Here is an 11,406-nt window from a genome sequence, read left to right as displayed (position 1 = left end):
TGTTTTAATGGTTAAATTAAATTGTATTAAAAAGCATGTATAATTGAAATCATGAAATTTACACAATTTAAAAACAATTTATTAAAAGTTTAACAAAAATTTCATTTTTACGGCCCTATTTTTTTCCCCAAAATCCGTTTTATTTTTTCCCAAATTCTGTGTTTTCCATTTTAATTTTCTGGATTCTATTTTAATGGTTTAATAAAATTTTTATAAAAGCACCTATAATTAACTGATTTTATAAAAAATATATATATTTATTATTTTATTTATTTAGTTTATTTTTTTAAATACTGTGTTGTGTATTTAAATTTTTTTTGGTAAATAAATTAAGGCATAAAACATTAATTTATTTTTTAATCAAATGAAAATTAAACAAACCCTTTCTTTTAGGCAAACAAAGTGATGCACAGTTGTTAAAATTAAAACATGGAAGAAAATTTTTTATTATTCCTTAAAAATAATGCTTTAATAATACTTTTATTTGTAGTAGCAGTAGTACTACAATCATTACATTAAGTAATATATTTGTCACAGTTTCTTCAGGTTAAAACAAACGTTTATTTTGATGGGTTGCTGTGAAGACCTTTAAGTTTCTATTTGTATATGATATGATGATGTGCTTCAGTATGTTTGTAGTAAATTAAACCGCGCCTCTGCGCCATTCATTCATACAGAGACACGCAGAACATGCAGGATTCATATTTAAATCATATTTTTGTGGCTTAATATTCACAGACACTAGTCCATATCGCGTTTTGATTTAAGTGCACTGACCTACTTTTGATTTATTAATCCAAAATTTGGCCAATTCCATGACATTCCGCGTTATACAGTAAATTCCATTTTTATGACAGGATTCCGCTATTCTGTCTGCGTTTTCTGAATCGCGGAAATCATAGGGCACTAATTTTATTACAAGTAGGCCAACAGCGCCCCCTAAGTAAATAAAAAGCCTTAACAAACGGGCCTTAAGCCCCGGGGGGAGGCTGCTGCTGCGATAACTGCACGCACTAGTAACTGTTGACTATTGCACAACGAACACGCCATTCTTTATCTGCATTCTCTGATTAAATGTGGCGATCCAAAACAGTGAATCTAATCATCATTCAGGAAAAAGTTTGCTTCAAGAATGACAACACTGCTGACGTGATCTTATCGCTAGAACGCCCTGAGCACATGCGAGTTATTCGTATTTATCGGCAAGGCACATTGGCAAAATCTTTTATATCGGGCCGATGCTGATATTTATATATCATTATCGGTCGATTCTGATAACGTTCTGATAATATCGTGCATCCCTAGTCTGGAGTGCAGCCTGTTCTGTGGCAGAAAACACCGGTTTCTGCAGCGTTGAGCATTGTAGTCAATCACAGACATATCTGTTGATTTCATGAACACAATGGCCAATCAGAGGTACGCACGATGTAAAGAAGAGATTAATTGTGCAGTAGTGTAGATCTTCATTGACAAACTATTTTCCTGTTTAACACTATAAAGCTGCTTTGACACAACGAGTATTGTATAAAGCGCTATACAAATAAAGGTGACTTGACTTGATTATAACGGAACGGTAAGATTGTGAAGAACGAAAAGACGAGTGACAGCTTTTTAATGATTATAAGGGGGAACGCCCTTTTGCGCGCTTTCTAGGATATAACCCATTCAGAACTTGAATACATTCACCCACGGATTCACTCTCTGATAACCATTTATTTAATATTGCCTTTTTCCATTGTGTTGCCTTTAATACTTCAGGTTAGGGTTAAGTGAAAGTGGAGGTGCATGCAGCAAAATATGTAGGCACGTGTGGTTGCACGTATCGACACACCACCTTGAATTAATAAATATCTATAGAATATTTTTCTTTAATGCAGCAAACTTTAAAAAAAAAAAAAAAAAAACACTTGGAAAAAAAAATACTTTTAAAATCTTTTAAAATGTTTAACGGATAGAATTAATCGGTCAAATTTCTTACTTTCGGTTAACGGTTAATCGGTCAATATGAGCATCCCTAACAAAAACACATAGGCACATTTGGCTTGACCCTGTCTCACACTCGTATTGAGTTACTGGATCACTCCCTGAAGTCACATTCCTCTTCTTGACCATGCCCTCATTTCAACATGTAAACAAAAACAGTCCTGCTTTTTCCACAGTAATCATCTCATGTATGCTTCCTATCACATGTCAGAGCTCTCTGAAAAGATCAAGGGTCTAGCTGTTCTTATCCAGCCAAACCTTAGCCATGGACACACTGCTCATGCAGCTAATTCTATATAGTATCATAAATGTAGACAAAATAATGTGTGTTTGCTTGTAAAAGATTGCTCAGAAGCAAATAGAATCCAGGCAGCAGACCTTGTGTGGCAGGTGCCTCCAGACCTCCCCAGCGCTGACTGTGTCTTTTCTTCAGGGTGATGTCGATACGGGACGGTGTGAAGGCATAGCTGGACTGATCTGGCTGAATTAGATTCCTGAAACATCAGCAGACGGGACCAATAAACAAACCCTCAGAAACATACACTTGACCAGTGGATCGATGGAGATTAGGATGCCCATCAGAAAATCTTACCGGAGTTTAACCTGCCATTTAAAGACAGTGTTTGGTCCACAATCCGGATGAAGGCGCAAAAAGTTGGGATCACTGTGAATAGTTTCAACAATTAGTGTAAATGTAAGAGTTGGAATCTTTATTCTGGACACTGTGTGTCGATGACTCTCTCACCTGGTCTGGAAGACAAGAGTGAAGTCTTGTTCCCTGAACAACACCCTGGACGTCTGCCGGCAGATTTCTTTCATGTAGACATTAACAACCATCAGGTCTGTCCCTTTCTCATAAGAGTCATTCTTCACAAACTTCAAGTTCACCATCGGCTCCGGACCTTAACACAAATCAATCATGAGAAATAAAGTATAGTAAACTAGGGCTGCCCCCTAACAGTCGACTAAACATTAGTCAACAAGCTCTTGAAGCTGAGATCGATAATGAACAATCCCTCACATCCACTCCACACCATGGGGGTGATCAACAGCAGCGCCTTCAGTCACAGACTGATCACACCAAAGTGCGATCTGAGCGCGGCAGAAAGTCCTTTCTATCTGTGGCTATCAGATTGTTTAATGTGTTATGATAATAACAAGAATTATTGGTACTGTATATATAGTAAAGACCAAGTACAGTTTAGTTTTGCACTTATGTTATTATATGCATTTTATTTTCTTGTTAATTGAAATGTCCTAATTCAGATGGGCTACCTGTTTTTTTAATTTTTTTTAATAAAAATTAAAATAGGAAAAATATGCAATATGAAAATAATTTAAGACAAAATGTGTTTTACTGAGAAAAAAAACAAGATTTGTTTTTTTAAAAGCCTTTTTTCAAAAAGCACATCTGGAAAAGGGGGGGGTCGTCTTATAATCAGGGTCGTCTTATATTCGGGCCAATACGGTATATTATTTCTTTCTAATTTTTATATTGTAGATCTGTTGAGTTGGAAATGACTTGTTTGTTATGTGTGGTGTTGTGTTTTTTGTGCGTTAAAGCTGCAGTGAAAATGTAATTTCCTGTAAAGGATCAATGAAGCATCTAATAGATGAGCGCCAGCCAATGAGATTGCCATCTGCGCATTAATTCCACCCACTACTGGAGAAATCGGCAGTATCTTATGATTGTTCTTAAAAGCTGAAGAATTCCAAATGAACTCTGTTATTTTGACAGGAAAATACAACACAGAATAACGTTTTCATGTAGCGTGTCAATTCTGCATGGTATGTAAAAGACTCTCTCGCTCACTCTCTCTCTTTCTTTGCATGTGTGTGAAAAACAGTGCTCTCAGCAAAGCAATGGCGAGTCGTGCGCCTTCACACTAGAGTTTCCGGAATGTCAAATACAGCTACAATACGCATCCATTGAGATGAACTAAAAAATAGCACAGATCGCTTGACGGAGAGTGAACTGTCACTTTATCAAATTAATGTGAAAGAAAGAAAAACAAAACCTTACCAACCCCAAACTTTTGAACTGTACTTTATATACTCTAATGTTGTGCTCTGACTGAACAACATGCTGCAACAATTGTTCTTAACTGACCTTCTGTATCCTCCTCTTGGCTCCCTCCATGTGGATCCTCCTTGGACTTGTCTTTCTTCTCCTCTGTGCAGCTCTTTTGAGGGGACTCCTCTCTCTTAGAGGCTGTTGAAACAGGCGCTCCAGATACCAAATCATGAGATGGAAGCATTTTAGGGATCTGGGCATCAACCTGTGGCTTCTTTTCATCTTTTCTGTTTTCTCTCTCATCAGCTGCTATGTTCCCAGTGTGCATTTTCACTAGAGGAGAACTCTCCTGTTGTGCCACCTTCAGCTCACACACTGAGGAAACAGTCTTACTTTCATTTTCCTCAACCTGTAAACAACACAAAGGATGGACAACAGGATGTGAGAGACTCATTTCCACCATTCCATTTCCTGCTGATTGTTTTCACTTTCAAGTGAATTATTAGTCTCACCTGATCATTGCTTTTTGGCCTCCTGTCCATCTCTTTTTCTCTTGGTGATGCCTGGCATCCTTGACCTTTGACCTGCATCTGAACCCTGTTGTCTTTTGAATTACTAGCTGAAGAGGCACCACTGCTCACAGCTAACGAATGTGTTTTTCCATTAACTGCTTGTTTGGACTGAGACTCCTTTGTCGAGCAGGGAGCTAGTTGGGGCTCCTTTGTGTTTCTGGAGGGTCGTGTGGTGCGCTTTGTGCTGGGCTCATTGATCGGGTCTGCTTTATCACTTGATTTAATCTCAGCTACCTTCACACCTGTGCTCTCGGTGAGCTCCACCTGTTTGCCTTTCATCCCTCGCTTTAACTCTCGGTCAGGTTTACCTCGTTTCTGCTCAGCAGTGGTCACTGTGGGCATTTTCTCAATGATTTCGCCAGATTTTTCAGACTGCCCTGTGGTTGACTGGTGGTGGTTGCTGCCATTCTCTCTAAGGATGTTTACCTTTTCCGTCTTTTTCTTGTTCTGTTTAATGGGGAACATAAATAAATAAAGCTTGGTTGAGGGATCTCTGACCAGGAAAACTCAAAGCTGCATTTTGATCTCTGACCAGAATGCTCAAAGCTGCATATGTGCATGGCCATACAGATCTGATACTGCTCTTTATTGTTCTTTACAGACCAATATGATTACTAAAAACTTTTAAAAAACAAAACAAAATCACAGACCAATATGATGATATAACGTGTATGATTTAATATTTGATATATAACATTCAATATATAATATGAGATATATTTTTTGCAAAAATATGTCTAAATAAACCAATCTTTTTAGTAATTACATTTTTAGTAATTGCACAAAATAAAAATGCAAAAAGAACATCTGTGCTCTTACAGCATAGGTGGGCCATGTGTTGAGGGGAATCTTCTTGTGCATGACAAGCTGCAGAACTTTTATTCTCTCCTTATAAAGCAGTTTACTGCAGGAGGCTTCAATCTCTTCATGGAGATGACAGCTCCATTCACGGCCATCTGAGGAAAAAAAAATCACAGTATAAAAACTACTTATAAAAAGTTCGAGATAATTAAAGGGGTCCTATTATGCTTTTTCACTTTTTCAACTTTAGTTAGTCTGTAATGTTGCTGTTTGAGCATAAAAAAGATCTGCAAAGTTACAAAGCTCAAAGTCCACTTCAAAAGGAGATATTTTATTTAACAGAAATCACTTTTCAAAAACTACAACGAACGACTCGTTTGGACTACAACGCATATTTTCCAGGATTTGTGATATCACAAATATCGACGAATGGGACGAGACCTGGTAATGAGTGTTATCACTATGTCAGAGACACGCTAGCTTTCCCAAGGCAGACGAACTTAGAGTGATTACAGTCATCCGGGTTTAAATCACGCTCAAATTGATTTGATTTTGACGCAATATTTACACTGAAGCTCGCAGCAGGCGGCTATGGTAAGGGGCATGACATTTCCCGACCAGGCGCCGAGTGCTGCCAATCACAACACACACTGGCCCAGCTAACCAATCACAGCACATTTCGTATTTCAAAAGGCGGGCCTTCATTTGATACAGGAACTATTCGAGCCGTTCATGCCAGACTGGGGAGAGAGGTGTTGTAATAATGTAAAATATGTGAAAAATAATGTTTTTCGAACAACCTAGTATGACAGCCTGTTCTAGTACACCCCCAAAACAAAATCAAGACTTTATAAAAGAGCATAATAGGACCCCTTTAAGATTTTTTTATATCTTTGAAAGATGACTCATTTGCTCACCATGGCTGCATTTATTTGATCAAAAACACAGTAAGAACAGTAATATTGTCAAATATCAATATTCTGTATCTGTCATAAAGCAATATCCATCTCTCTCTAGACTGGTCAACTTAAGTATATTCAACTAAGTCTAAGAAGTTGAAGTCGGCCGAAACCGAAACCAAAAATTCTGGATGCACTTGGCCAAAATCCGAAAGCGAAAATGCTTTTTAATAATTCTTTATTATTTTATGAAATAATATAAAATTATTTTGTAAAACTTTTTAATTAAACTCAATCATTTTAATGATACTGAAAAAATACAAGCCAATAAAATAACCACACATTTATGGAAAGTAAAACAATAAAATTGGACAGAAAATATATTCATATTAAATATCAATATATTATTTTTTATTCAGTTCTATGCAACAGAATCAGATTTAACTGATTCATAATCCATCAGAAATAAATTGAACAATAGAGTACATTCAACACTGACAAAAAAGACCAACATGGACCAAATCAGACACAAGCACACATAATATCCTTACCCGGCAGACGGATGTGGCAGGCGGAATCGGAAAAGGCATAATCGATATCTTCCACTCTCAGCACCCCAGCATCTTCACAGTTCAGCCTCACTATCACCTCATACGCATTCTGCTTCCAGTCCACAAACAAATCTACACAAACAAAAGAACATTCATGTAGGCTGGATCGGTCAGAAACAAATTACCTAATAACACTGACTTTAATTAAATGTATTATTCCATAAGCAAAGAACATTAGAACATAGAACAGGGAAAACAAAAGAACATTTATGTACAGATAATACACAAAGGGTTACTACAAACGAATAAAGCAAAATCAAACCTGATTTCATGATAATGCTACACAGTCTGATAGCCAGTCATAGTAGAAAGCCAGACTCCCTTTGATTTCAAACTGCTCTGTTACGGAGTTTAACTTTGGTGCATGTTAGCGAACAGGTCAGAGTGATCAGGAAAGAGCGAGAAAGAGAGCGTGTTTATCTCTAAGGATCAGGCTTCAGGGTCAAGTGACAGCTAGTCCCGTCCCGTTACTCTCTCTCTTGCTGAGACACACAGATCTAAAAGGTCACCAAAAAGCCACCACGCCCCACAGCTGGGCTTCTATTCCACGTGATGTCATCTGCCAGTATCCCATGAGCCCCCCTTACATGACGGGAATCAGCACTACAGAGATAGGCTTCTCCCGCTGTTCGCTTAGAGTTGGTGCTCTGCCTTCCCGTCTTGCCGAGATGAAACACGACACCTCGACAAGAGGAAGACAACGGCGCACCTATATCAAATGCATGTAGAGAGGGCAATGAGGGCAGCGAGTAAATGAAGGGAGTGTGAGGAATACTGAGGGAAATCTTCTCATGCATGTGCTGGGCAGAGCCACTCCACTGACCTTGACAAATCCCTTCTTCACTGAAGCAGAGACTCACAGGCTTAGATTACAACACTTTAGCACTCAGCACAGCACTGCAGAGGCAAAACACACTCAGCAGAAAGGGCACAGCCCTAGACACAGGCTGGCACAGGGGGACTAAACAAACAAAACGCTCATGTACACTTGCCAACAGTCAGTAGTAACGTGTCTCAAACATCATCTGTAATTGTAAACTGAAAACACTGCCAGACAACATCAGTGTCAGTGTTTAGAATTAGCCTTCTTTTGGTTCTGTGAAGTTAAAGGGATAGTTCACTCAAAAATGAAAATTAGCCCATGATTTACTCACCCTCAGGGCATCCTAGGCATATCTGACATTCCTCTTTTAGACGAACACAATTGCAGCTATATTTAAAAATGTCCTGGCTCTTCCAAACTGTATAATGGCAGTAAATGGTGCCCCCGTTTTTGAAGCCTAAAAAAACTGCATCCATCCATCATAAAACTACTCCACACGGCTCCGGGGTGTTAATAAAGGCCTTCTGAAGTGAAACGATGCGTTAGTGTAAGAAAAATATTGATTTTTAAAAATGTATAAACTGTAATCTCCAGCTTCCGGTTGCTCAAGCAGGTGCGTTCACGACAAGGCGCTCGAGTGTATGACGTAGGCAAAGCGGAAGACGCAACGTAAGCGGCGATTTATTTTTTGTTTTGTTTTTCTTAGTCTTACTTATTTAAATCTTCTTTCTGTTCTCAATGTCATATATGTATGTTTGTACCAAGAGCTCCTAAAAAAAAATAATAATAATTTCCAACAAATCCCAAACATTTGGCGAATAAAGCTGACTCTCTTATGCCTAATTTAATTGTGACGTTGAAAGCAGAAATAAAAATAAAAACTTAAAAATGGTTCTGCATATCAGTTATCTGAAAGTAAAACAAAAATAATCTGTATCTGTCATAAAGCAATATCCATCTCTCTCTAGACTGGCCAACTTAAGCATATTCAACTAAGTCTAAGAAGTTGCCATATATAGACACACGTACGCCAAGACGCTAAAATTCTCCATGAATGCCAGGTGCATGATAACATTAGATGATTAGAAAAGCCACCACAAACTAAATAAACAATACATATGGTCTTACATAAACAGTCAAAACGTAAAATAAGGTTTATTTAAAGGCATAGTTCCCCCAAAAATGAAAATTCATCAGTCATCATTTATTCAGCCTCAACCTGTCTGAGTTTCCTTCTTCTCAAGCAGCAAAGAAAATATTGTGAAGAATGATGGTAAACAGTCGATGGTAGCCATTGACTTTCATGAAGGTGAGTAAATGACAGAATTTAGATTTTTAGGTCTATCTTTTAGAACTATCCTTTTAACACAAATGACAGTAACTATCAGTAATATGAAATATAGTCCTACATATCTGTACAAAAAGAAAAAAAAAATCTGAGATCATTCAGGTCAGCTCTAATTGTCGTAGTTTTACTTTCATTACTTCCTTGTTTTGTTCAAAGATAATTACCTAAAGATGATTATCATAAATGTCATTCTAAATGAAACTGGATTCGCCACATACCAACCAAAACCAGCTTCTTATGCCACACAACAACCAATTCATTAGACACGCTCAGGACACAGTGCCATAGCTAAATCAATACTGACTAGCATGGCAGAACAACTACACGAGTTCAGCTTCTTTCACACAGTTAATGTCTGTTAACTTTCCAGTTCCCCGTTTACCACACTACATAACAGATTGGAAACCAGCCCAGCTCTGTACACGAAAATAGGACAAGGACTATACAATACCTTTAATGACTTTAACCTCAAGTTATGGGCCAGTCTGCATTTTATAATGGTCAAAAGGACACTGCACCACAGACACTTCCTATCAGTTCATATTATATTAGATATCACTGCGGTAAATGTTTTATCCCATGCTATACTTTTGCCCCAAGCATATGAATCAAATATCCGTCTAGGACTCAACAGTTTGATTTCCAAGAGTAACACCTTGCTGAAGACAAAGCGAAAGGACAATCAAAAAGATAAGAGATAAAATGAATTGGGGAAAAAGCAATTCAGACCTACTTCATGAGTGTTTACAAACTAAGTCACCCCTCACCTTTTCTAGTCTCTGAGCTGGTGGCTGAGGCGGCCCGCTTGGCTTCCTTGCTCTCCTGGTTGGCTCTGTCCTTCTGCTTCTTCTTACTGGTGCTGACCGCGTCGTCAGGTCCTCTCTGACCTCGCCTCCGGCCCGATTCACTGGGGCCTGTACTGCTGCTGGCCATCTTCAGCCACTTGCTGCTAATGGGTCGGCTGTCTCCTACCTCGCTCCCGCTGCTGGAGCTACTTCCACAGGGGTCTTGATCTGAGCTGTGCCGTTTCCTGCCCGGTCCAGCTATCTTGGCGGCGTTTCAAGTGAGAGCACTCCCAGAAGAGAATCAGAGGGAGACTGTGAACAAAACACAACAACAAAAAATTTATATATTACAAACAGACTCTGGTTGAGTGGCAGTACAAATTACTAAAGTCTGGAATACACTACACAACTTTTTCACAGATTTTTCCCCAACGCTAGGTCAGTTTGAAGTCAGAGTTGACACATTCCACAGAAAATTATGTAGGGTATGATGTAAACAGACTCTTTTTAGCTTCAAACATATTTCATAATTTGAGCCCATTTTACTGCAGTGTGTACACAAGCGTAAGATGCCTAGTGTTTTAAAATAGCAGATTTAAGATACACCAGAACTAGTGACAGATCTTAAAGGCAGACCATAAAAAAGGGCTGAACTATGTATGTTCTATCCATCTGTTTTTAGTTGGATTTTTTGAGATGCGGGCATTGCACTCAAAAATTAATTCAAGCTTTAAGTCAATTGTAGAGGGGTGGGGTTTAAACAGATTAATTGATTATAGAAGTCTGGTATCCATCACTAGAGAGATGATCCAGTTATGACATTTTGATTACAATATTTTTTCAAACAAATGCAACATATACATGAATGAATCATGCATTTATCAAAGAGATTTTAATTTCATGCTAACATTAATACTTTTAAACACCACAATAAAATATGAAATAAAGATATGTTTTTATTTATTTTCTTTGTTTTGAAAAACTGTTTATTTCCGGGTAGAATTAAAGAAAAAACTATATTTTCATTGTGGTCTCAGACTTTTGGATCCTACTTTATGTAATCGGATATTTATAACAGAATGTTTTGTATTGACTTGGAAGGCATTCTTGAGTTATTCAAAATCATCTTTCTTTTAGAAAAAAGCTAAACCTCACTAAACCTAAATTCTTCTTCTTTAATTTTTTATGATTATTATTTTGCTAGACAAAGATTACAGCCAAATGTGGCTTTTATAATCAATATCTGTCTAATTATGGGAAAATACAGAAACAAAAACGGGATGGATAGGGGTACGTTAGTGTTTGAAAAATAATAAAGTATGTCTGTATTTTAATATGTAACAGTTAAGTGGTTGCTGTCATGATATAATGATGGCATTATAAAAAAGAAAAGACCTCTCTTTTTAAAAATCTAGTGTGTTCGGACAATCAAATGTCCAACCAAACCTTCTGGTTTCACTACAACACTTTCACTTTTTTATTAAAACACCGTCTAGCCACCAAAACCGATGCCGGTTACTGTCACCATCAAGGCACTTCGCTGTCATTATCCAAAACGAATATGGAGAAA

General features: G+C 37.7%; 1 protein-coding gene across 8 annotated transcripts in view; it reads right to left on the bottom strand.

Annotated features, from left to right (window-relative positions):
* The window catches only part of usp19 (ubiquitin specific peptidase 19), a 48,410-nt gene that overhangs the window by 26,253 nt on the left and 10,751 nt on the right, over positions 1 to 11,406 (bottom strand). For 5 of the 8 annotated variants that reach the window (XM_016518027.1, XM_016518022.1, XM_016518024.1 and 2 more), the window contains exons 3-9: positions 6,821 to 6,952; positions 5,389 to 5,525; positions 4,510 to 5,016; positions 4,094 to 4,406; positions 2,729 to 2,885; positions 2,576 to 2,647; positions 2,362 to 2,477 (exon numbers count right to left, since the gene is read on the bottom strand). In XM_016518027.1, coding sequence (XP_016373513.1) covers positions 2,362 to 2,477; positions 2,576 to 2,647; positions 2,729 to 2,885; positions 4,094 to 4,406; positions 4,510 to 5,016; positions 5,389 to 5,525; positions 6,821 to 6,952 — 1,434 coding nt within the window. Of the gene's footprint in view, positions 1 to 2,361; positions 2,478 to 2,575; positions 2,648 to 2,728; positions 2,886 to 4,093; positions 4,407 to 4,509; positions 5,017 to 5,388; positions 5,526 to 6,820; positions 6,953 to 7,142; positions 7,280 to 9,818; positions 10,143 to 11,406 lie in introns of those variants that run through there. The other 3 variants (XM_016518023.1, XM_016518029.1, XM_016518028.1) reach the window with 2 other exon arrangements.

The sequence above is a fragment of the Sinocyclocheilus rhinocerous genome, unplaced genomic scaffold (genome assembly GCF_001515625.1).
Source record: "Sinocyclocheilus rhinocerous isolate Xijiao unplaced genomic scaffold, SAMN03320098_v1.1 scaffold418, whole genome shotgun sequence".
NCBI lineage: Eukaryota > Metazoa > Chordata > Actinopteri > Cypriniformes > Cyprinidae > Sinocyclocheilus > Sinocyclocheilus rhinocerous.
The sequence above is the reverse complement of the archived record's forward strand: the minus strand, read 5'-3'. Positions and strand labels throughout refer to the sequence as shown.